The sequence below is a fragment of the Cynocephalus volans genome, chromosome 6 (assembly GCF_027409185.1).
Source record: "Cynocephalus volans isolate mCynVol1 chromosome 6, mCynVol1.pri, whole genome shotgun sequence".
In the NCBI taxonomy this organism is placed as follows: Eukaryota; Metazoa; Chordata; class Mammalia; order Dermoptera; family Cynocephalidae; genus Cynocephalus; species Cynocephalus volans.
This window is the reverse complement of record NC_084465.1, coordinates 26,763,633-26,790,928: the sequence shown is the minus strand read 5'-3', so window position 1 is coordinate 26,790,928 and position 27,296 is coordinate 26,763,633. Positions and strand designations below refer to the sequence as shown.

Genomic DNA, 27,296 nt, shown 5'->3' with positions numbered 1-27,296 from the left:
GGCTGAAAGCCTAGTTGGAGTGTATTGAAAAGGAATGTCAAGAAAGGAGGTAGTTCCCAAGGAAGATCTAAGAGGGAGTTCGGGGGGTAGGGGGGTGGGGAGAAAGGAAGTATTTAACATAAAAGTTTTATTGTAAAGAGAAGGAGAGAAATGGAATGGTAGCCAAAGGAGGATGTGGGGGTCAAGGGAGGGTGTCTTATAGCTGAGAGATACTAGAGTATGTTTTTGTCCTAAAAGAAATGATCCAGGAGAGGGGATAAGTACAGGACTGATGCATTGGACAAAGTAAAAGGGCGTGGGATCCCTAGCACAATTGGAGGATTTGCCTCTGATAGAAGCACAGGCATTTCATCCTTCATGTCAAGAAGGAAGGCAGAGATTCTTTGGTAGATTTGGTGTTCAGAGGATGAGAGTGTGTCTGATTGCTTCTGTTTTCTCCATGAAGTGTAAGGCAGGGTCAATAACTATTTAGGGGTTGTGGGACAAGGAGGGTGGTTTGAGGAGAGGGAAGAACACCTGAAATAGGCCTTTTGGAGAGCAGGAAGACAAACATGCTGGGATTACCAGGCTTTGTTGAATGCCCATTTAAGATTTGTGTCCATTTAAGCAGCAGCTGAGTTGTGTGGGATGGAAGGGGCCTTGTTACTCCTCCCTGCCTTAGGGTCTCATGGCAGTGACCTTTGCCCTATAGCAGAGGAACCATAAAAATTTTATTGGGGAGAAGGGACTGCATTGGCCAAAGACGACAGTGGCCTGAGCAGCCTCTTGAGCACCTGAGGCCCCTGCCTTCCCACACTGATCAAAGGCTTAGTTAGGGTCATCAAAAGGACAGAGATAGTTGTGCATGAGGGGGCTATTCAGAAAGGAGAAAGTAATCTTTTAGGGGCTAATGGAGAGGGGCAGAAAATAGTTTCCATCCACCTAAAAGCTTCCCTGCTAGTACTCCTTCCTATCTCTCCATGCCAGAGGTTATTCAACTCCCTTATTAGCCCTCATTATTAAGCCACCTGCCTTTCCTTCCTGGCTTACAGAGCATCCTAGAGCTCTCAGTTGGCCTCAGATTGACACCGTGGGAAGTGCCTCTGTGTGAGGCATCTGTTTCAGTGTCCCAGGCATACCTACAGTCTGAGTTGAGCCCATGTGTATCCAGGGTGTTCATTCTGTATGTGTGTGTCCAGCAAAGCAGTAGTCTGAGCCAACTCTTGGGTGGGGGTTCTGGCTCTTGATCCAGCATGTCACATGGAAACAAAAATTTTGGATTGATTCCAGAAAATGGGAAAACCAGAATCATAGATTGTCCAGACTGGAAGAGCCCTCAGAGGTCTTCTAGACCAGCCCATTCATCCTACTTAAGAGGAAATTAGGACTCAGAGAGGCAAGGTGACTTATCCATGGTCATGTAGCAAGTCATTAACACAGCTAGGATAGGAACCTAGATCTGACTCTCAGCTTAGTGCTCTTTTCATGCCGTCTCTTACAACCAAGAAGACATAGCCTTTGGTTACCAGGAAAGTGGCCTGGGCAAACTGTGTGTTTCCTACCACAGGGGGAAGAGGTGGTACCAGAGACACCATGTGAAATCCTCTACCAGGGCATGCTGTATAGCCTCCCCCAGTACATGGTAAGGAGATGGCTGGGCCAGAGCTGCACTTCTCTGCTGCAAGGAATAGACAGCTGAGAGCCATTTCAGGCTGAGCTGTTCATCATTTGAGCTTGATTTCTGAACTGTCACCCTTTTGGCAAGGCATTCACTGACACACAATTCTGAACTTTCCTCAGGGCTCCTCTGAAGATGCTGAAGGACTAGGACCACTAGTCCTTCATTGGGAGGGGTAGGGAATAAGGTGGGGTCTATACAGGATACGTTGGGGTCCCTCCTCCTAGGTAAATACCATAGTCCCTGTGAGATCTGCTGCCATCTATCATGTCCTAGATAGCTGTATTAGTACGTTTGTGTTGCTTATGACAGAATACATGGAACTGGGTGATTTATAAAGAAAACAAAATTTATTGCTTACAGTTTCTGAAGCTGGGAAGTCCAACGTCCATCTGCTGGTGGCGACAGTGACCCAGTGGTCTCACATTGCAAGATGGTAGAAGCAGAGAAAGCAGAGAGAGAGAGAGAGAGAGAGAGAGAGAGACAGTCTCCTCTCTCTTTTCTCAAAGCCCTCAGAACCACGCCCTGACCACCATTTTTAATCCATTTGCTACAGCATGGTCCTACAATCTAATCACCTCTTCAAGGCTCCACCTTTCAACTACCATAATAGGATTTCCCACCCTCTTAACAGTCATGGTGGGGGCTAAGTTTCTAATACATAAAACTTAGGGGACACAATTCAAGCTTCAAGGGAGTTTTGGGGGGACATAATTCAACCCACTACAATAGCCTCAGGCTAGGAGTGGAGAAGATGCTGAGGATCAGGGCTGGAGGAAGAAAAAGGGTGGGAGAAGTTGGGCTTAAACCTCCCACCTTATTTCTATGCATTTCCCTCTTATTCTGCTCCTTCCATCCTCCCCTTTGGAAAAAATAGTATTGAAGCAGAACAGCCTATGAAATTCGTCTGGCTCTCTCTTTAGCCTCACAGGCAGACCTCTCAGGATTGGGCATCTGTTTGCCCTTCTGGACACTAGGGAGATTTGGAGGGAAGAACTTCGAGAAAGGCTTTATAGCACTTTTCATAGGCTAGTGAGGTACAGAAGAATAATTTCATTGCTGAATGGGATGGACAGGGGTGGATTTCTTCCTTTTCTACTTCCTAGATTGCTCTGCTTAAGATTCTTCTAGCTGCAGCCCCCACCTCCAAGGCGAAGACAGACTCTATCAATATCCTGGCAGATGTCTTGCCTGAGGAGATGCCGTGAGTGTTTCAACTGGGACAGCTGCAAGACACTAGCTGTCTTTTCTGCAGGGTCTGTCTAGTCCCCCACCCCACCTTATCAACACAGGGATTGTCTCCAAGGAGATCTCTCTTTCACCAGTACCCTTTTCTCCTGCAAGGCTGTCTGCTATGCTCTTTTTTAGCTCAGAACTGAGGGTCTGGAGGGTGACACCAGTGCCTGTGACTGGCTGCCCTGGTGTGGACATTGCCAAGGGATGAGCTTACCAAAGGAAAGAGATAGAAACAAAGCGATCAGTGGAACTTTTCTCCAGACAGGCTTGTAAGTGGGAACTCTGGAAGTTTCCCTAGCACAGAAGTTCAGATTTCCCAGGTTCTGGCTCTCTTGTATATATTGTATCTGACCCAAATACCTGGATCTTTGTAGGCCTTCCTCTTAGGCTGTCCTCTGTACTAACACCTCCTCTCGTCATTGTAGCATCACTGTTCTCCAGAGCATGAAGCTGGGCATTGATGTGAATAGACACAAGGAGATCATTGTAAAGAGTATCTCTGCTCTGCTACTGCTACTCCTCAAGCACTTCAAACTCAACCATATCTACCAGGTGAGGAGCTAGGAGTATATCTCCATGGGTCTCGGGTGTTCTCCAGGCCCTGTGTCTCAAAGGAAAGATGCAAGGGCCCTGACAGTCCCACTGAGCATCTTTTGGCCTTTCCTTTGTCCTCACTCAGGGAATCCAGCTAACTGTTGCACAAGTTTGGGGTGCGGGTATGGACTGGGATGAGGGGAACTGTCCTAGAAAGGTGCAGATATCGCTTCTCGGCCTTTTGGCTAAGATCAAGTCTAGAAAGGTGCAGATATCTGTGTCCTTTGTATGTTATCCCAGGATTATGGGAAGGAATCTCTAGCTTCTTGGGAATATGCCCTACCAGTTTTGAAGCAATGCACGACAGAATTCAAATGTTCCACATAAAGAGGGGAAAAAATACGTTGGTCATACTTTTCTGTATGTGAAGCACTTTTCTGACATTTGAGATGATTCTGAATAAGGCACTGTTCTGGCTCTTAAGGGCCTTGAAGTTTTATAATGAATACAGATATATAAATAGCCAATTATAGAGTGATGAGTGCTGTGACACAGGTAAACATTGGCTGTTATGGAAACACCTAATCCAACTCGAGGTGAAGAGGTGACTTCTAACCTGAATCCTAAAGAAATAGATATTAGCCAGGATATGGGAATTGTCAGGGAAGGAAGACAGGAAGCAATTCAAGCAGAAAAGCTAATATGTGAAAGTCCAGAGGAGAGAGAACAAAGTACCTTTGGAAACTAATTAAATATTACTGGAGTTCTCCCTGGGGCAGGGGGAGAGGGAGATGGTCTGGTGATACATGAAGCTAGAGGGATCAGAAGATCATTATATATGATAGTACCTGTAATGTTCCCAGCACCCTGTTAAGCTTGTATGGGCCTTATTTAATTATCTCAACCAGCTGGCTGGTTAGCTCAGTTGGTTAGAGTGTGGTGCTGATAACACCAAGGTCCACGGTTCAGTCCCTGTATCGGTCAGCAAAAAAATTTAAAAATTAAATAAAATAATTCTCTAAACCCTATGAGGTAGGTCTTATTTTATTCCTGTTTTTGGATGAGGAAACTGAGGCTAAGAAAGGTTATGAACCTGCTTTCCCATGAAGGCATTGTTTACCATGCTAAGGAGTTTGGATTTGGTCCCATGGACATTACGAAGTTATAGGGACAAGATGGGGACAGCAAATGGATGCTTCCTGTCTGAGGGAGACCATGGGAAGGAGATTAAGGCATCACTTTCCTGCCCAGAGGCTCTTCCCCATTTTCCTCCTAAGAAGTCAGAATCAAGTTGGTTGGTAGAAGAGCAGGTTCTCAGAGTGCAGGGAGGCCCCTGCGGGGTCTGTGTCCATGGCCCTGTAATACCAGGGTATTTCTCCACATTAGTATATTCAAAGACATCTTTGGGTATGTTAGGGTGTTTGGGGTGCTCATACTTCTGCCAATGTTTGCTGAACAGCAGGAGAGGGAGGAGTAGGGGTGGGTAGGAGATAGTGTTTCTAGTTGAGAGAAAACAGAACTGTGGGTGTGTGTTTATATCTGCTTCTCTTGGTGAGCAGTATGTGGATCAATAGCCAGACAGGTGGGTGGCTTGATGGATCTTGCCAATATGTGTCAGTGTCAGTGAATTCTGACAGGGCTACAGGCACATCTCAAACTGAGAAAAGTTTTCTGTCACTTGTTAATGAGTATGTACTGGCTGCTCTGTCTGGGGCTTTGGAAAATACCCTGTGTCAGCTTCCAGGGAGAAAATACTGAGTAGAAGAGGGAAGTGGTCATGGCGTGAGCCAAGCTACCCACTTCTAACCCATACCCAGGGGCAGAGGGCAGCTTAGCTTGCTGCTGTGGCTACTTCTAGGGGATCAGGAAGAGCTAGGGAATTTAAAACACCACATTTCTCTGCTTTTTCAACCTCATTTCTATACTGTCCCAACATCCTGGGTTCTGGATCTGGAGACAAACTGTTTGGTGCTCCTCAGTGTATCATGGGCAAAATCCAGGGTGACAAAATCCCATGACACTGCTCTTATGACCACCTACCCCAGTAGTTCTTCCTGTACACAAACTCCATCCAAATTCAAGAGAGCAAAATGGAAGTCCCCATGTTCTGGTGTTTAGCCCATCAAAGACATCTTGGTCTTCTCAGTGCAGTGTCTGTTGGCTGAAGGGCTCTTGTGCCTTCACTCATTAAAATACTGACTGATATTCTAAGCACTGGGGATAGTATGATGTGCCAGACAGACAAGCTGGAGCCCACATTCCAGTGGTTCATTTGGTTACTCTGTGCCATCCCCAACCTGACTGAGTGATGCGGGCAGTTGGCAGGAGTAAGCTGCACCTGTCCCTGCTGTATCAATCCCAGTTGAAACATTATGAACCAGAGGTTTGGTATGGAAAACAACTCCCTCAGGGAGCCTTCCTTTCCTGTTGAGCTTAGTAACAAATCTCACAGCAATTCTTTCTATTTATTTGGAGTAGGATTTTCTTTCTTGTTTGTTTTGTGCTTTTGGTCAGGAGCTTGCACATACACTGTACATTGTCCCCTTCCATATAGGATGGGCTGGATGAAGATGATTCTCCCCATTTCCCAGACAGGATGACCAATAACACAAATGGGCAGTGGATATTCTCAGGAATGGATATTAGATTTGTACTTCCCTCTCTTTTTTTCATACATACCTCCTATTCTCCCTTAAATAAGCAGCCCTTTTTGCTTTGATCTTTTAATTCAGTTTGAATATGTATCGCAACATTTGGTATTTGCCAACTGCATCCCCTTGATCCTGAAGTTCTTCAATCAAAATATCTTGTCCTACATCACTGCCAAAAACAGGTATGGACCCTGGACAGGTTTATTTCAAGAGGCTATTTTGGGGTAGTTGAGAAAATTACATCATCTTTGAGCCTTTCAGTTCTCTTGGTGTCCAAGTCCCTCCTGTCATAGAGCTGTCACTGTTAAATTTAATTTTCTTGAAGTGTTAGCTGATGAGGGTATTTGGTTTGGCCTCTTCAAAGAAATGAAGCTGAAGCATGAAATTTCAGCCCTGTGGCAGAAAGATCAGGAGATGGTTTTTGTAAAATAACCTGCTTGTCTGGCCAGGCCTGGTTTTAGTATAAATCATGAGTTGGAACGATTGGAGCAATTACACTTCTTTGTAAACTGTGAAGTGTTAGGCAAAATTTGTAACTGAAGGTAAGTAGTAGACTTTGCGTAGGTAGATCAATTTGTAGTTTTAAAAAATAAGGTATATTAGCATTCATTATTTCATTTAATCTTCTCAACAGTGCTAAGAGGTACTATAACTTTTATTCTCATTTTACCAATTAGAAACAAATTCAGAGAGGTTAATTGACTTGCTTAATATTAACATGCAAGTGAGACCCCTTAAGTAAGCATCAGAGGCAGGATTACTGCCTGTGAATATAAATTGCTTTCCACTCCTCCAGCCAAGTGGGGACTTGGGGATTGCATAATAGATCCTTGTTCCTTAGTTTGCTACTTCCACAGGAACTGGAAGCATGTTAATCAGTAGAGTTCATCAGAATTTCTTTACCAGAAGCAAAGTTCCTAAAGTAAGAGCGCTGATCTCATACTTAGGGTAACTGGAGAGGGAGGAGCTAGAAGATGTTGCCTTGCCTGTCTGTTAGTACTGCCTGAAATTCCACCATGTACAGGCAGCCCACTTGTACATAGTTTAAAACACCCCACAGAACCTGAAGTCATGAGACCTGGATTCCTGACCTGGATCTGCCATTTGCTAGCTATGTAATATTGAGTAAGACACTTTGTTTCTTTGAGCCACAGTGTTTTCATCTTTAAAATAAGAATACCTCTTCTGATTATATCATAGCGATTTTATAAGCATTAGTTAAGAGTAATATATGTGAGAATACTTTAAACACTTTCTCTTTTGGGGGAAGCATTGGAGAATGGGTTTTTACCCAACTGTGTGGAAACCTGTGCGCTGACCCCCTTAAAAATGGCACTTTAGACATTTTAGTTGGGTTACCAGGGAACATGAAAGTGTAGATCAGGCTATGTCAGGGCCACAACTGCATGTAGGCACCTGGGTGTATCAGTCAGCACTCTTGGTTATAAGTAACCCAGACCAGCTGGACTGGACTCACAAAGAATGGAGATTTTGTTAGAAGGAAATGAGATGTATCATCTTATGGAACCTAGGACAGAGGTACAGCTCTGGGCCTCAGGGTTGGTCTGTAGTGTGGCGAACCCAGGAAGCTTTCCACCTCCATCCGTGGACACTCCAGTTTCCTCTCTCACTGACTTGTCAGTCTGCTTTGTCTGCTTTTCAGGCCACTTGGCGAAATATGCCCACACTAGCTAAACATGTCATAATGCCACCTCAGAGATTGAATTGACTCTCAATTTCTGTTTCAGATTCCCAGGGTTAGAGGTCCACCCCTGGGTCAATCAACTGTGGCTGAGGGAGTGGAGTCAGGAACTGAATGCCCCTCCCATGCCCTAGGCCTGGAAGAAGAGGGACAGACAATCCAGTAGATGTCCACTGGGTTCTATTTGGAGTTGGAAGAGTGATAGTGGCAGACTATAGCTTTTGCTAAGGTTGGCCTGGACAAGATGGTCCTCTTATGCACCATGTGTAAGTTTTACTTTTGAATAATCCCTGAGAACTTGGAGCACCCACAGCTTGTTATTGCAGTTTCCTCATTGCTCCTATGATCCAGATACTCTAGATATCTGTAAATCTATTTTGTACCACTTTAGGTTAGAATTCAAATCACTGAGAGATTGGAACAAATCTATCTTTGATTTCCTGCCCCCATTTTCTGGTCACCAGCACCTACTTTGCCATGGGGCTTTGTCAGTAGGAGGTGGGTAGGTAGGTGGATGAGCCAGCCAAGAATGTTTATCCTGATGGGGCAGTACAGAACTGGCAACCCTGGAAGAATCAGTAGAGTGAATCAAGGTGATAAACAACATTACAGGTAGACCCAGTGCCCTTTCCCAAGCTGACCCCTTTGTCCAAGAAACCCAGAGCTCCCAGCTTTCAGAAAGATCTGGCGAGAGACACAGGAGAGATCTTTGTTATCCTCACATCCTCAGATTATTATTAAGTGGAATGGGTTTGGGCAGCATCTCTGGGAGCACAGTTGTATTCACACATACACTTAAATGCAGAAACACTAATGCACTCAAGTTTACATATTCCTTTAACAAGGTGAGGAGAGGTAAGAAGAAATGAGGCTCTCTTTCTGTTCTAATTCTTGCATCTGCCACATGGGGGCAAGCCTGAAAGAATTTGTGGTTCATCTCATGATCATGAGGAAAAGAGACTTGAGCTGGAGTTGCCCGGCACCAGAGCCCTCAGTTTCAGCTGAGGTCACTAAGTAATTTTGAAAATGGATGAGGCCTGCTGGAGAGAAATAACTCCTGCTCTTTTCAAATACTGCCATTTCCTGCTGTTGCCATTTACCTAAAGCCTGTCCTTATCTCTGCATCTTGCAGCATCTCGGTCCTGGATTACCCTTGCTGTACCATCCAGGATTTGCCGGAACTTACTACCGAGAGTCTGGTAAGCAGATGGGGATTTGGTAGCGTTTGAAATTGCTAGGTGGCAGAGGCTGACATTTGCTCTTTCATTTCTTCTCCAGCCCCACAATGCCCTGGTTTGGGAGTCTCAGATAAATGAGGACATATTGGCAAGAACCCAGAGGCAGTAGGGGTTTGGAGCTGCTGACCCAGTTGAGAAAGATTTGGCAAAGCTGAGCATAGCATTTTGCAGAGAAGAGGAAAGAACCACTGGAAAAAACTAAGAAGAGGGATTTTAGAAAGATTATGGGATTGAAATTGAATGTGAGCATCTATGCTAAATGGCAGGAGAATCTCTTCTAGTCTAGCATAAACAATTATGTCTTCTTTCTGCTGTACTACAGGCAATTCTCTTCTCATTTTCATATAGGTTATAAAACTCTGGAATGTATATTTCACGAAATACCTTGCCTAAGTCTCTTTGAGGCAAAAGCCAACATAGCCACCAAAGGATAGCCCAGAAAGTTCCTCATCTTGAAAACAGCTCTAGGTGAATCATAAGTCCCTCAGAGTTATTCTGAATTCCATGAAACTGACTGACCAGCAGCATATTGAAGATAAAGTGCCTACCTGATCATGTATTGCCACAGCTCCTTAGATATACCACAGTCATGCCCTCATCTTTGCATTATTTATCTGTATCTGTTTCTCAGCTTGACTGTAAACTCCTTGAAGGAAGAGATAGCATCATCTTCATTTTTATATCCCTAGAGCCTAGCACCATGTCTGGTGCACTGAGGAATTGAGTAAATACTTAATTATTGAATGATGGTACCCATGAGTGCTACAACCCTTTGTCTCCCCCAACTTTAATACCTGCAAGATGTTGAGTCAGAAAAATATATTATGCAAAGATAGAATGATACCTTCTGTGGTACAGGTTTCATAGAACCACAGGATTCTTGGCTGGAGGGCACTTAAGAGTCATTTGACCCCCTTATTTCAAAGATGACAAACCTGAGGACTCAGCGGATGAAGTGACTTGTCATGGTCCACTCATAGGTGACGGACCACAAATTAGACATGGGTAAAAAGACCCATGTCCTGAGACATCAAATCTAGCACCTGTTTGCCACCAGGACAGAGATTCCCTGTCTTTTTTAGATGTGGTCTCAGCAGCCAAAGAAGCTGGAAGCTTTTTACTCCTACAGAGAAGTAATAAATTGTTTAACCCTATTTATGTACATGATGATATTCAATCTTTAAAACAACTCTATGAGGCTGGTATTACTATTTTATAGATGGAGAAGTTAAATAACTGCCAAGACCTTACAGTTAGCTAAAAGTCGTAGAGTGAGGGTAGAGACATGCATCCCTGCCACTTAGAGTTGGAATGAAGAATACATTTTCCACAGAAACATTGGTACACAGTAGCATTAAAATTCTACCATTAGTATGATATTTCAGAAAATAAATTCAGCTTTTATGGCCTGAATCTTCCTTGATATAATGTATTCTCTATTCTCAATTCCAACCCCATCAGTTCATATATAGGAATTAATGGGAATTTTATTTTAACATCTCTTCCATTTGACCTTTTGGGATATGAGGGTAAAATAATTGAAATGATCATTATGCCTTCTAAGAAGACTTTATTATTATCCAAAAGTGAGTGAAAAATGCATCTATTCTTAATTTAAAAAAACATTATGGTAAGTATTGCACTCCTTTCTATGAAGCAATAGTGGCACCTGGTGGTTTCATTTAGGAACCAGATTTTTTTTTGCCTGAATTTAAAATATAAGTGTTTCCCTGAGTCCAATCATGAGCTTCAGTACCTAGCAAATTTACTCCACGTAGGTCCTCAATATAATGGTTTGTTTATCAAAACTGATGACTTCTGTACTCAGGAAAAGACTAATGTTTATGTTAGTAAGATTTATCTCTTTTTCAGGTCAGTCTTAACAAATTGCATGCACAGAAAACATACTGGCTATTTAAGTTTATTTTCTTTAAATTTGCTTTAAATTACATTTAAAGTTTTTTTCCGATTATAAAATCAATAATATACTTATTGCAAAATATTGGAGAAAACCAGAAAACTATGGGAAAGAAAATAAAAACACCCTAATTATATCACCTGCATGTAACCACTTTAACATTTTGCTGTAATTACCACATATGTATTTGTTCATATATATATATAAACACATTATTTAACAAAATAAGGACTATATATTTATGTTTCCCTTGACATAGTAAAATTTAAATGTTTGCAATATGATTTTATTAAACATTCTTGAGGGCATAGTTTTTCGTAGCTACACATAATATTTCACTATTTAATTTTTTAAAAATGACTTTTTTCCTACTATTGTTGGACATTTATTTCAGTTTTCCCTATATAACTCTAAAATGAACATCATTACACATGAATCTTTGACCTCATCTCTATTTCCTTAAGATAGATTCCTAGAAGTGGAATTATTGGGCTGCGGTAATCTTGATTCATATTTTCTCTGGTTTTGAATTTGAATTGAATTGAATTCAACCTCATTTGGAACTCCAGCTGCACAGCATGATGGGCATGAAATAAAGGCAAAGTTAGTGGCATATTAATTTCTGAAGTCTTCCCATTTTGTCAAAATTGTTAGTTTTAGAATAGGCCATACTCACTCCCCATCCACCTTGTGTAGGAAGGCTTAAAATTTGTGGATCTCCAAAGTCAATATTCAAATTCAATCCACTAAACTTGGAAAAAATTAAAATTAAATTCCAAACTTAAACGAAGGATGGTGAATTTATGATTGTGTGGAAGTTAGGTGTGATCTTTGGAAGAAGGTTGCTAGAGAAGGCAGTGGATATGGGCCTCAGAAAGTATTGTAGAATGCTTAACATCTGGGTGGTTGTTTAGAGCAGTGAGTATGAAATGTGAGGTGCAAAGTGATGTTTTGGGGGTGGAAAATATTAGATCTTTTATGTGTTTTTTATCAGTATCTTTTTTACTTTCTATATTTATGTGTACATTATAATAATGTTCTATGACAATGCATTTATAACTTAGAACTAGACATACATTTATTTGGAAATATACCCCAAAATTATTTTATGATAGATATCTGCAATAAAAATGTTTAAAAACCACTGCTTTAGAGGATATCTTATCTGAGGATAAGGTTGTAGGTCTGTTTTCTTCATGGGCCTGTTAGCCCTAAAGAGAAGTCATGCAGATTATACTTCATTCTTCTTTCCTCTCATATCTTACAGACATTTGGGGGGGGGAAATGGGGAAATTTCTGTAAACCTGTTGTCCCTGCTGAAAAACCAACACAGAGTTCAAACTGCTTATTTTCTCTACAGAATGTGATTTAATAACAGCAGCATCGTAAACAAAGGAGGGCATATGTTGAACAGTGTGGTTGCTCGAGTTGTCTCATAGATTAAAGATGAAGGAATGAGGAGAAGATTAATATCTATGGAATCATGGAGGATCAGAGCTAGAAGTATCTTGGTCCGTATTTTGCCCAAGTGATGGAGTCGTGAAGTGCTATCCAAAGCCTTATAGCTGGGTATAGTCAGCAGTGGGTCTGAATTTGCATGATTATTCATTTGCAAAGAAGTGTTTGGCATTTCCTTTTAGATCTAGGGAAGTGAAATTATTAAGTAAATTTTAATTTTACTATAAAATTCCTCAAATTTGAGTTTGATTTATATTGAGAAAGATTTATAAAAACATATTAATATCACTTAAATTTATATACCAGATCATTTCACCTATCCTTATTAAGTTTAGTTTTTGTAACTTCCTAATTCAGATATTTCCAGATCCCAGATTTTTGCTGTTGTTTTGGTTTTGATTTTCTTTATGGAATGCAATCATTATGTTCAAGTATTAAGTGCTATAGCATTCCTTTCAGGCATTATTTAACCAATGATTTATGACCGTTTTAAATATTCTTTGCTCTGACATTCACCATCACTGTTTAAAACCAGTGATGCCTTTAGCATTATTGTTTCTCTCTCCCAGATATAATGTGAACACATCACAAAGTATGTATCTATTTTCCATGAGGTGGAGGACTATAGATAAATTTTTTTAGCATTTTATCAATTTTCCTTTTGGTCACTATTTCTGTAATGGATTCTTAAGGAGATTAGAATCTCTGAGGTGATTTTTCAAACTCACATGCCCAGGTCCCCTCCCCAGGGCACATGTAGTTTGCTAAAGTTCCCCATATCATCTTGAAATTTTCTTCTCTCCTTTATTCTTACCCACTCATTCTACTTGAGAACCAGTACTCTCTTTTATGATATCTAGATGTAGGTCCTTAATCTAGCAGTAACTTGCCAGAAAACTATATAAGGGAATTACTCTATGATGATGTGGGAAAACAAAATCTAAAATAAAAATATGACTTGATTTTCAGTATGTGAACCATAATAAAGAAATGGATCAAAAGAATAATTTACCAAGAAATAGCTATTATTGTGAATTTGAAATCAATAAGTATTAAAACCTAGCAGATGATTTTGCAATAGTTTCAAATAAATGCAAGGCTGACATGGCATGGAAAACGTGAAGCACAAAGCAAATAAATAGACTAGTTGGAGTATAGAAAAGGCAGACCTGGCTTTGCTACTTACAATTACTATATGGGATCTTGAGCAGATTTCTTGTAGGCTATAGGAGTTCCATGTATAAAAGGAAGAGAGGTTGGGTCATTAGGTAAGCATTCAACTTTCCTTGGACTATAAAATTCTCCTAGATTCATTATAAGACAACCAAGTTAATATTAATAATTTCAACTTCTCAATGCAGAGTTGGTTTGCAATCTGAAAGTAAGAATCATCACTGAAGGACTTGAATAAGCTATTGAGGAGGTTCGCGATATATTAGATTTCACACTTACCAGCCCTTCTTTAAAGGCTCAGTCTGATCACAGGTTGACTGAACTCAGTCAAATGCTTTACTTTAAAGCAGGAAACACTGGTTTTTGTTATTGTTGTTTTTCCTAGAAACGTTGTCTTCTGGCTTGAAGTAGGAATTATAGTAGGACATAAGAAAGGGCTTCTCTACCATTAGGTCTTCAAGAAATTCAGAAAGCAGGGCATCAAACCAGATTTTCTCTCAGGAATCACCTGTGTCTAGGATTCCAGAAGTATAATTAGAAGATGAACAGTAAACAAAGAGTCTTCAAATTTGATGAGTACTGGAGATTGGGCACTTAGCCTGGTTGAACACTTACTGTGAGTCCTTAGGCAAGCCCCTTCCCTCTCTGGGCCTTAGTTTTTGCTTCTGTGGATAACAAAATGGACTAGAACAACTGAGTCCCTTCTAGTCCTCAGATTCTAACCAATCTTATTTCCTCAGTCCAAAAGGAAGAAACACTGTTCTTCTCTTAGTCATCTGAGTTAAGTATCCACATAATTGTAATAGCCTGCGTTTTTATTTGGCTTGTCTCACTCAACTAGGCTATAGACAGATCTTTGAGAACAGAGCCCTCGTAGCGCTTTGGAGATGCTCTGAAAGGGATGTGGTCCCTGAATTGAATATTTAGATGCAAGGTGTACTGCAAACAAATAGTTATTTGTGAGAGTGGAACATGGGCAAAGTTTCTTTTTTAACTTCAGCTGGTAGAAAGAAAGTGAAAGTCTTGCTTTGGCTAGTGTAAAGTACCAGGGACAAGAGAATGTGACCGTGTGCTGCTGTTTACAAAATACAAGGGTACTTCAAAAAGTTCAAGGAAAAATGGAATTAAAAGACAATGCGAATCTTTCTGTAAACTTTTTTCTTTTCTTTTTTTTGCAGCTGACCGCTACATCCATGAACTTTTTAAAGTACCCTTGTATAACTTCACACAGAGTTTTACATCTCACTTAATATGCTGAGTCCTGCCAAAAAACAAAAACAAACAGAGAAAGGGTGATCTGCCTTAAATGGATGTAAAAATAAAGAAAAACTCTCAGGTGTGCAAATCTGTACAGGTACCCATGGAGCTAAAGGCCTGCTGGTGAAATGATTGTTGGATTAGAACGAGGCAGAAGCTGGAGCAGTGCTCCGTGTAGAACCTGCTGCTTCAAGCAAAGGAGACCGAATGAGCCAGGGCTCAGATGTCTTGAGAGAGCTACTAACCAGTGTGTATGTTTTTAATGCCAGCTCTCCAAAGCATCTGGCAATGTGAGAAGTGGAGCTGGTTACGTTCCTCTGGAGAAGTATTATCAGAAGGAAAGCAGGGCAAGGGCAGCTGAGTCTATCTTCAGGGAGGTAACTGGAGTGACTTTCCTGGGACACTTGAGCACCTGACCAGAGATAACAGACAGATGTCAGATTAGAAACAGGTATCTACTCATAGAAACATTTTTCAGGGAGTTATCACGTGATTTGGGGGCCTGCAAATATATACTAGTGTCAGAAGCTATGTAAAGCTATGAGACTGAGCTCTGAGGACAAGGAAGCCACAATCAGCTTACCCTTACTCAAAACTTCACTTTGAAAACTTTAAAACTTCACATAATTACTCACCAGTCCGTTTCTTTTCAGGAAGCTGAATATGGATCCTGCCTTGGGCAGCTCTGGTAGGGAAGTTAGCAATGTTATTTGGATTACAGTCACCCATCCCAAATGATGCAAGTCTAAGATTATTCATTACAGCATTATTTATAATAATGAAAGACTGGAAACAACCTAAATGCCCATTAATAGAGGACCAACTGGTTAAGTAGATTGATGGTACATCCTTATAATAGAATATTAAGCAATCATTAAAAAGAGGCATTTCTTTTCAACTAAAAAGAGTCCAAGTAAATCACAGAATTATACAATGGTCAGAGCTGAGAAGATCTTAAAGATTATCTAGTTTGACCTCTTAAAGGAAACAGAGGAAATGACTTGTCTAAGATCACATAGTCAGGGCCAAGGCCATAATCCAGGTGTCGTGGTGCCTACTTCAATGCTGCTTCTACAAGGCCATGCCTCCACTCCTATGTTATTCTTTGAGATGCTGAGGAACACAAGGCTTTTTATGCCTCTACTATATTGGAAATCAAGATGAAGGAAGCTCACAAGGAAATATACTTACCTATCCTATATTTTTGTGTTTTCCCTGCTACTTAAAAATTTTAAATTCTCAGCCAGCTGAAAAAAAATTTTTTTAAAAATTCTGTCTCTCTATTAACCACACAAAATGTAACATATGAAGAACCTGATCTGTCTTGGGCAAGCCAGACTAGCTGATGCACTAGGGTGGAAACTCCATGGAAGTTTCCCTCAGAAGCAGGCAGATGTTTCTCCTGGGACTAGTTCTAAGCACAATATTGAATATTTACTGTAGAAAGAAGAATATATATTTCTAAATAATATTTCTAAAAAATTTCCCTGAAACTTTCTGGCCTTTGGTACTAAGTATTAAGAAAGCCTAATACCCTCAAAAATCTTAGATGTTCATTCCACATTAGGTGTATGCCTGTCTTGCTTGCTTCAAATTAATGTTGGGGAGGAAGAGTTAATTTTCCATTCTGATAGCAGTTCACTTCTACACATGTCTCCTCCTACATTCTCCTATCACATTATAGATGTGAGGAATTTCCAAGATGTTAGTCTGGGCCTCATGCGTGATCATTGATTTATATAGCTTCTGACACCAGTATATATTTACAGGCCACCAAATCACATAAGGACTCTTATTTTTGTCCCTGAAAGATGTTTCTATGAGTAGATACCTGTTCTAATCTGACATTCATCTGTTATTTCTGGTTAGGTGCTCACAAGCTATCAAGGAACATACAAGAAAAATACCTGGTTAGAAAGAACCATCTGCCATTTTTCCTTCCGTGCTGGAGAATTAAGCATCTGATTGCGATATGGTTTGATAAAGGAGAGTGGGAGCTGATTTAAAAAGAAATTCAACCATAATGAATATCAGATCCATCCAAAATGGTTTAAAATCTACCAGAATGAGACCTAACTCCTAGCAATTACAAACGTAGCTTATATAAGTGCAAAGTATATGGGGGTGAAATTCTATCATCTCTTTATTGGTCCTAAAGTAGAAAGCTACACAAGAAAGCTTACTTGAATCAAGTTCCTGTGTTTATGTATCATCTTTCTAACCAGTACTTGCTCTAGGTAAAGAATCTTCTAGGATTAGCAGCTAAATGAATTTTCAGATGAAGGATATTGTGTGCTTTGAGACCTCAGTGTGTGAAGAGCAGAAAAGCAAGGAGGTAGCATTTATACCAGAATGCTTCATCTAAACTGACCAACAGTGACTTCCAGGCTTCTGTGGGAATGGAAGTCTTGTGGGTACTGAGATGATGGAGGGTGATCCTTATTACAGGAAGCTGGAGACAACAACCAGTTCTGCTGGCGGAACCTCTTTTCCTGCATCAATCTCCTGAGGCTGCTCAATAAACTGACCAAATGGAAGCATTCCAGGACCATGGTAAGTGGGGCTTCAGATCATGGAAGTGTCCATCTGACTGAGTTTTTATAAATCATTAGTAATTATTTGTGGACTGCCTGCTTTGTGAACTCTTTAGATAGCCAGAGAATGCTACATAAGATTTTGTGTCTCCTAATTCTGGGAACTTAATAAGATGATTACTCACCAGTCCATTTCTTTTCAGGGAGTTGCATACAGACCTTCCCTCAGGGCAGATCTTGTAGGGAAGTTAGTAGTGTTATTTGGATTACAGTCACACATCCCAAATGATGCAAGTCTAAGATTATTCATTACAGCATTGTTTGTAACAATGAAAGATTGAAACAACCTAAATGCCCATTAATATGGGACCAACTGATTAAATAAATGATGATAAGTCCTTATAATAGAATATTCTGCAACCATTTTAAAAACTGAGGCAGTTCTATACTGGTATCGAATAATTTTCAAGATATATTACTAAATAAAAAACAAGGTATGGAACACTGTGACAGAATATGTAGTTAGCTATCGTTTGTGCTAAAAAAAACAAAAGTAGTATATGCTTACATATACTACTATGTATAGTGTTGTCTCCAGAAGATACATAAGAAACTGGTAACAGTGGAAATGGGATGTGTGGCTGACAACATTTTTTTTGCACTTTATACCATGCCCTTTGAATATTAGAAACTTTGAATCATGAAATATGAATGGAATAATTTCTACATATTCTTTTATTTTTTATTTATTTATTTTTTGGCTGGTATGGGGATCTGAAACCTTGACCTTGGTGTTTATAATACTGTACTCTAACCAACTGAACTAAACTGGTCAGCCCCCTAGTATGCTCTTGAAGACTAAATTTAAGTAGAGCCCATTCCCGAAAGCTCCCTAGGGGGTTCTGAGGATAGCCGGGTTTGGTTTAATTTGTCTGTGAGTTGGAAATTCTAAGACGTGTTAGATCTTTATCTGCCTTTCTTCACCCTTACTTCTCTTTCAATGGGCAGATGCTGGTGGTGTTTAAATCAGCTCCAATCTTAAAGCGGGCCCTGAAAGTCAAACAGGCCATGCTGCAACTTTATGTCCTAAAGCTGCTAAAGATACAGACCAAGTACCTGGGGCGCCAGTGGAGGAAAAGTAACATGAAAACCATGTCAGCTATTTACCAGAAAGTACGCCACCGCATGAATGATGACTGGGCTTACGGGAATGGTGAGTTGTCAGAGATCTTGACTTGTAAGAGTTGCCCAGGGTTTAAACAAAACTAAATAAACATTTACCTCTATTCTTTTAGCATGAATTGTTACATATTTTAGACAAGAAAATACGTGATTTTAGGCCAGGTGCTGATATACCAATCTTTAAGGCAATCTTGTCCTGTGTAAACTACAAAAATCCATTTTATAAAGTAAGTAAATTGAGAGATAATTACCCTCTTTCCAAAACATTCCTTTAAATGACAGATTCCTCCAAAAGATTTTTTTAATTAAAATAACTTTTAATTATTACAAAGCAGTTAGGAAAAAAGAAAGTACAGTAAGCAAACATTTTACTATATTATCATATTTACGCCATATTTGTACCACCCAAAGATTGCCACTGTTAACATCTTATTATAATATTCTTTCAGATCTTTTTCTATACATATGTATGCATACTCATATCTTATTAAAATGAAAGCAAATTGTATATGCTATTTTATAATCCCTTTTCAATTAACATTATCTCTACCTTTCCATGTCAGAACATTTTCATTTTATCTAATAATCAAGTCCATGGTCAGAATTCCCCAGGTATCCCAAAATGGGGTTTTTTTTGTTGTTTTTTGGGAGGGTTTTTTGGCAGCTGGCCAGTCTGGGGATCTGAACCCTTGACCTTGGTATTATCCGCACCATGCTCTAACCAAGTAAGCTGACCACACAGCCCAAAATGTTCTTTTGTTTGTTTGTTTGTTTGTTTGTTTGTTTGTTTTTCAAAAGATGACCGGTAAGGAGATCTTAACCCTTGACTTGGTGTTGTCTGCACCACGCTCACCCAGTGAGCAACTGGCCATCCCTATATGGGATCCGAACCCGTGGCCTTGGTGTTATCAGCACCGCACTCTCCCGAGTGAGCCACGGGCCGGCCCCAAAATGTTCTTTATAGCTATTTTTTCCAAGTCAGAATTCATTCCAGGAACACAATTGCATCTGGTTGTTATACATGTTAATTTGGGGGGTTTTTTTCTTTTGTTTTGTTTGATGGCTGGCAGGTAAGGGGATCCGAACCCTTGACCTTGATGTTAACACCACACTCTCCCAAGTGAGCTAACTGGCCAGCCATATGTTAATTTATTTTGAATCTAGCAGTCTTTTTTTTCCCCATAATGGTACCTAATTGAAGAACTAGGCCCGTTGAATACCTACTTTCAAAGAAGCAAGATTTGTCTGCTTGCTTCTTTTTGGCGTCATTTATCTTATTCCTCTATTCATGGTATTACCTATAAACTTTAATTTAGATCTAAAGGTTAGATGAATTCAATTAAATCTTTCTGGCTATAATACATCCTAGCTAATGTTGGGAACTGCATATTGCCTCACATTAGGAGGCATGATATGTGGTTGAACTACCAGAACTCATGCTATGATTAACCAGAGTTTGGCAAAATTTATTTTGGAGAGCTTTTTCATTGTATTGTATTTGCTGTAGTGGGATTTGACCATTATTTCCCTAATGGTATTTTAAGGTTTTTTGGTAAGGTGACTAATGACTTGTCTTTGCTAGGACGTGTAACCTGCTTGAATTTTAGAGGATGCGGCAATAAAGAGTTAAGGGAGAAAGGGGAGAATATGATTGGCAAATAACAAGCCAGGGTGCAACTTCTATAAGACATAAAATACAATTAGCTATTTAAATTCTTATACATTTTTAAAACATGAAAATGTTTTATCCTGCAAATGGCACATCTGTTGTTGCTGTAATTAGGAGCCCAAACTCAAACTATATTTCCTTATTATAAACCATTGAGTGTAGGAATAAGAGACCTGGGAAATTTGTATCTGTAGCCCTGAAATAAGTGCTAAAGTAAATAGAAGCAAAACAGATTATTCTTTCTGTTTCTATTTCCATGGAAGCCTTCACCTCATAATCTTAAAATAAGCCAACACATAGCTCGATTATGTGCTGGAGGAGATTCCAGAGAATCAGAAAAGTCTTCAGTAATTGGTCCATTCTTATTCTCTATATAGTACTCCTCCTGCCTGCTTTCCATTCCTTGAAAGCTGTTGATTCCATTCAAATGGGAAACTCCTCCAGGGAAAGTTCAATAAAAGGAATTTAATTACGCTTTTGGAAAACATAATACATATTACCAGTAAGACAGTGAAATAATGAAAAGGAATGAAATAACGAAATTGAAAAGGAAATACCTGTGTAAAAGAAGTTCACTTCCCTCCAGGCCCTCATTTCCTTTCTCTGAAGTAACTACTGTTACCAGTTTCTAGACCACCCTTCCAAAGATAATTTCTGCATATACAAGCTTATGTATGTGGACATATATGTATTTTTTAAACCTAAGTATCATTATGCTATATACTTACTTTGTACATTGCTTTTTTTTAAAAAAAAAAAAAAAGGAATTCTGAGTAGTTTCATTGTTGGAGTCCCATAGACCATGCTCTGTGGTAAGGGGAGCGGGTGTCCTGAGTTGTATGCATCTTTTTCTTCCTCTCTTCCCAACACAGACATTGATGCTAGGCCATGGGACTTCCAAGCAGAAGAATGCACCTTGAGGGCCAACATCGAGGCTTTTAACAGCCGCCGGTATGACAGAACCCAGGACTCTGAATTTTCACCTGTGGATAACTGCTTGCAGAGTGTGCTGGGCCAGAGGTTGGATCTGCCTGAAGATTTCCACTATTCATATGAGCTCTGGCTGGAGAGAGAGGTGTTTTCACAACCCATATGTTGGGAGGAGCTGCTCCAGAATCACTGACTGAGCTCTTGTCCACAAAGCATCTGATAGATGGAGGTTGGCTCCAATAAATGGTGCTCTGCCTACACTGCCCATTCAGCCTTTGTTTCCAGCTCTCGGAGTGCTTGTCAAGGGGAGATCTGGCCTGGCCCAAAGACATCCAGTATAGTTCAAAGCTATTCTGGGGACTGTTGGGCCTGGAGATGGTACAAGGCTGGGATCCCGAGTCACAACAAATTGATCAACTTGCCTGGGATCAGTGGGGTACCCTATTAGCCTTGGGAATCTTTTGGTGGATCAGTCTTAGACAGGCTCTTTGGTGTCTTTGATGTGACCGCTTCCTGCTTTAGTCTTGATTAGTACCAGGCTAGCCTTTGCTGGCCCCAAGAATGAGAAGAACTTTGTTATAGCATTTGACCCAAGGCTTTCATCACAGTAGTAGTGGTAAAGGTCATAAAATAGGGAGAAAATTTTCTTCTTGCTGACCCTTGGTTTCCTAGGACTTATCAGAGGTTTGGCAAAACCAACTTTGAAATTAAGTCTGCATTTTAAATTTTGACACTCACCTCTTTCTAAAATCATTAGTTCGAAGATGATTTTAGAGCACCTGCACCTTCTTTGTGAAGGACAATGATTTATTATTTCCTAAATACTGCATGCTGTAGAAAAGTGTATTGTGTAGAGTGGGTTTTTTTTTTTTTTTCTTTATTCCCTGAGAGATCTATGTTCAGTGTGAAAATTATTTCCTTGTACTCTGTGTAGGACATGGAGTCCTCTGAAATTTTCAAAGAGCTGCAACTAATATGAAATAATCAGGCCTTCTCTAAAGATGTTTCATGTTTTTTTGAAACTACTTTAGTCTTAAAATGGCTGAGTACACTGCAGAAAATTATCCGTTTCATCCAATTCATTTTTTAAATGACAGGTTAACTACAGGAGGTTTATTTATTGAGATGGCCTGTCCATTTGTGCTTATGATCGATCTATTTTTTAATTGAAAAGAACAGCAAGAGCATCACAGCTTACCATTTTTCTTCTTCTCCAGTGTTGACTAATGACTTTTTTCCTTTTTACTGCTAGCAGTTTCAAAATGTCATGTGGAGATTTAGCAATACTGCTTTTACCTAAAAGTATTACACATTTTATTGAAACTATAAGAGTTGATGTACCAATCTCTTCACACTTCTCTTTTATAGCAGAATCACATACTTCCCAAAAGAAATCAGGTTTTTAGAAAAGTTTCTGATTCAGTTAGGATCATTTTATTTTTCTTCTGTCCCCACAATTCTGTCATATATATCATCAAGCTTTTTTATTTTAAATGCCACTCCCCCACAAACATAGACACCACTGAATCTTTTTATGATGGCACCAGGCCACTTTATGCTGGTAACTCTAGTCAAAATTGGCTTATTTACCCTGCCCTTTGTCAACCAGTCTCTGTAGTTATGGTAAGAGTACCTGACGATATCCAAAGGAACTGTATCAAAATCTAAGTAAACTTTCGATTTTACTTCTTTGTGCTTTAGGGTGGCAGGATTTCTGTTTTTATGGAAGGTCATGAAGAATGAATGGATGAAACTTAAAATAATTTGTAAATTTTACATAAGTAGGACAGCAGTCCTCATTCCAATCAAAATAACTTACTGAACATATCTTCTATGAATTTTATTAATCTGGTGTCAGGCTAGTATGATTTTAATGTGATTTCAGTGAAAAGACAATTTTCAAGGAAAGAGCAATCATCAATCTGTTTCTTTTAAAGCCATGTAGTATTCAATTTGTGTCAAGAACAAATAAGTTGCCCCTTTAAAAATACACACATGAATGCTTTCTGAGGCACAGAGTATGCTAAGCTTTAATGTTTCATACTTTATTTATAACTCTAAGGGAAGATTCTTAGCGCAGATGGAAAAACGGAAGCATCAAGGATAAATGATTAGTTTCAAATCACATCATTTTTTCCACTGACTTGCTGGGACTAGCTTTCAGGTATTGACAGTGAGCCCATATGCAAGGTAATTGGGTTGAATATCCTAATTTGACAACCCATATGTGTGGTTAGGAATAAATTCAGATTAACCAACTTCCAATGGTGATTACTATTACTACATAGCTATTTGAATGATTTATAAAGTAGAGGATTTTTATTTGTGAATATTTCAGTAAAGTTTGTGTTGATTATTGATAACACTGTTCAGTCTACTGAAGCACTTTAATAAAAAGAAAAAGTGGAATTAGAAATTTTGTCTTTAAATTCCTTAGCATAAGAGAATCATATTACATATGATAAAGAGGGTAAATATACAAAGTCTTGCATTAGTCTACTCCCAGAGTACTCCCCAGGGACAAACAACTCTAAATCTTAGTGACTTATGACAAATGTTTATTCTTATTCATGGGTCTGGGGATCAGCTGCAGCTCTGCTTGACTCCATTTGGTTTGCTGGATTGGCTCCGCTCCATAAATATTAATTGTGGCACTGGGCTGATGGAATAACCCCTACCTGGGACATATAGTTTTCATAGCAAAGGGCAGGTACAAGAGACAAAACATAACATGCAAGCACACTTGAAGCTCCTGCTTGGATGTGGTGTAAGTCAAATTGTTCACATTCCATCGGCCAAAAGCAACACACATGGACAAGCCTAACACTGGACCAGAGCAGCATACTCTACGTACAGGGTGGCGAGTGCAAACGGTATAATACTCTTGTAGTAGAGAAGGCATTGGTCATGAATGTCTGTTCCTATCCTATACACAAAATGCACACACCCAATTTTCCAGCCTCCTACAAGTTTTCTCACTAGGGCATTAGTCCTTAAGCCAATACCACATATTTTAGGGCCTTTTTATGATAACATCACACTGTTGGTACCAACTTTAGTATTAAACACTTGTGCTCTGGCAACAGACATCCCTAAAATTTCAGTGGCTTATAACAACAAACATTTTTTTCTCAGTCATAGATCTGTACACTGGGTATAAACCCGCGGGGGTGAGCCTGGGGTCCTCCTGCAGACCCAGAAGGAGAAGGAGCCGACAGGATTAACCCCCGGTGTTGGGACCGAGGGATCTCGGGGAAAAGTGAGCCCGCTGCCTGCCAACCCAGCCCCATGAAAGAGACACTCAGACGCGGCAGGAGTTCTGTCAGGGCAGTTCCACTTTATTGCCGTTACACTGCAATTTATATAAGCAAGCAAATAGGGGCTTTCCATGAACTAACCAATCAAAGGATCACGCGGGCATGCATTTTGTATTAACGTGTTGAGCATAGCGATCACGCAGGGTTCACGAGTGCGGAAATACTGGAGGACCAATAAAAACCTTTTGGAAATATCTTGGGTTATGCCTCCCCTGCTTCCCGCGGGCGCCATCTTCATCCTCCACCCATAGGCACCATGTGGCTCACAGATAATGTTTGCTCCTAAAAATGGGCCCAACATAAACCTGCTTAACTCTCCATGTCTTCTCACTCTGGGCTCTAAGCTCTAGGCTGGCTGATGGAATAGACCCTATTATAGTGAAAAGCAGGAGCAAGAGTTCTGGTCAAGATGGTGGAATAGACCGTCCCCAGCATCACTCTCTCTCACAAGTCAACCAATTTACAACTATAAAAATGTAACAACAGCCAAGCTGGGGCCACTGGAGCTCAGGGGAAGAAGAGGGGAAACCCACAGAGTTCATGAACTGGGACAAACCATGATGAGAGAAAGAAAAAACTGCTTGGAGCATTTTGTGCTGCGTCTGCCTTAAGGCTGGAACTGCTGAACACATGGAGCAGGAGCCAGCAGAAGCCGCAGCTGTGCTCTTTGGATGGAGTTGCTTGGAGGCAGAAGGGGAAAAGAGGGCTTTGGTGGCCCCCAGGCCAGCAAGACCACTAATAGGGTTCCCATAGACCCACACAGGAGCGAGGAACCAGAATAGCTGAAAAAGGGGAGCCATTCAGAGGCCGGTGAGTCATCGCAAGGGATGGTGCAGGGCCCGTCCCATGAGAAGTGTTTGGGTCACAGGCAGTGGGGGAGATGGGCCCACCAGGAGAACACTGGGACACAGCAAGGACAGCTGATCTGCCCCCCAATCAGCAAAGGACCACTCAGAGGAGACTGGTTGGGAATGCTGAATTGCATGGAGTGCAGTTTGATGAAAAGATTCAGACCCAGATCAGAGTTTCTACACAACCCCGGTGCACGTGGTCTCTGAAGAGCTGGAACTACCTAAAAGGTCACTAAACCTTGAGCTGCAAAAAGTCTTCCCTAGGGAAATAGCAGCACAGCAGCAATTTAGCTCAACAACACAGCTCAAGTACCAGTCCTCACAGGAAGTTCCCCCATTTTAGAAGCAAAGGAAAAAAACTTAGTTTTGGCCCAGGCACACTATCAGTGCCTTGGGGCCCATCAGGGGACCTGGGGCTTGCAGCCGGGGACAGACCCCCACCCATAACCAGGCACACCGCCAGCACCAAGGAGCATTCTAAAAACATCACCTCCACGTGAGTGGCCCACCACAGCCACCTGTTCCTTAGTAACCATGGCTGCTACAAAAGTGGCTAGACTTCACAACCACCACGCAGATCGTCCGCCAGCCACTGGACTGCATTGACACAAGAAGAGTCACCAGCAGAGACCAAAGAAAAGAATAGGATGTCTCTCTCCACAAAGCCCATTCCAGAGTGACAGAAGAAGCATCTGCTCTATGATAATATTGGGGGACCTGAACACACCTGTCAGCATTGAACAGATCATCTAGGCATCAAATCAACAGAGGAACCATTACCCTTTCAGAGGGAGAGAAGAAATCTAGGGTTATCAGAGGTGGGAGAGGGGAGAGACAGGGAGATAGGGAGAGATTGAACAAGGGGCATAAAGAATAAGTACAATTTGTAACAATATACATACTAGTAATATTGATTTGATCAACATATGTCAAAAATGAATCCCCCAAATATGTATAATCAATTATGATTCAATCAGCAAATAAATAAATAAATAAAAGTAAAAAAGAATTAAAAAAAAAAAAAAGCAGGAGCAAGAGACCAAATCATACCAATAAATTTACAGTTCTGCTCAGATGGAGTGTAATTCACGACAGCTTACATTTAGTTGGCCAAAGCAACTCACATGGACAAACGTCATACTGGTGTGGGGATGTCTACTCCACCTACAGGAAGGCAAGCCTGTATTATACTTACCAAGGAAGGAGTGTATAATTAAGGAACAAGCATAACATCTACCACAGTTACTTAATATTGTCTTTATCCAGAAGCTAAATACAGGTTAAGAGGTTAAATATAGATGCTAGATTAGCAATTCTGAATCACTACTATTCACTTCTGGGGTCTTTGCTTTGTGGAAGAAAAGTCTGGGACTACATTTCCCAGAATCCCCTACCCTGCACAATTTCAGGTTAAAGTTTATCAACAGAAGGAACTCACAAGATCTGGAAGATTTGGCTTGTGGTACGTTGCTCTCATCTCTGCCTCCATGGTCACATTGCTTCCTCTTCTCTCTCAAAACTCCCTCTGCTTCTTTCTTACAAGGGTACATGTGATTTTATGTAGGGCCTACTCAGAAAATCCAGGATAAATCCTCTAAAACCCTGAACTTACTCACATCTTTTTCCACATAAAGTAATATTCAATTTCCACGGATACAAAACTGATTAATTTACTTTCTTTCTATTATCATGAGAGGTGTAAGTCAAGTCCCAGAAGAAGTTATTTTTATTTGAAAAATGCAACTATAGATGTAGTCAAAGAAGATTCAAGTAAAGAAAAATTTTCAGGCTTAGGTAGAGGAAGCAGGTGTCAAACTGAAAAATACATTTAGGTATTTACTGGTATTTTTGTTAAGATACATATGAAGGCGCAGAAGGCGGCAGCAGTGGAGGCCTCACTACTAATGAACAGGGCAGAGGAGTGTCGATGATCACTCTTGATCCCAGGAACCCAGTGACCTTAGTCCTTCAGGTGCAGCAGTGTGCAAC

The 27,296-nt window shown here is 40.5% G+C and overlaps 1 protein-coding gene across 1 annotated transcript in view; it reads left to right on the top strand.

Moving 5' to 3' along the window:
* The window catches only part of STRIP2 (striatin interacting protein 2), a 41,570-nt gene extending 19,542 nt beyond the window's left edge, over positions 1-22,028 (top strand). The window contains exons 14-21 of the mRNA XM_063099671.1: positions 1,547-1,621; positions 2,764-2,861; positions 3,319-3,445; positions 6,160-6,260; positions 8,913-8,979; positions 17,273-17,377; positions 18,367-18,571; positions 21,082-22,028. Coding sequence (XP_062955741.1) covers positions 1,547-1,621; positions 2,764-2,861; positions 3,319-3,445; positions 6,160-6,260; positions 8,913-8,979; positions 17,273-17,377; positions 18,367-18,571; positions 21,082-21,332 — 1,029 coding nt within the window. The 3' untranslated portion in view covers positions 21,333-22,028. The remainder of the gene's footprint in view (positions 1-1,546; positions 1,622-2,763; positions 2,862-3,318; positions 3,446-6,159; positions 6,261-8,912; positions 8,980-17,272; positions 17,378-18,366; positions 18,572-21,081) is intronic.
* The last annotated feature ends 5,268 nt before the right edge of the window (positions 22,029-27,296 follow it).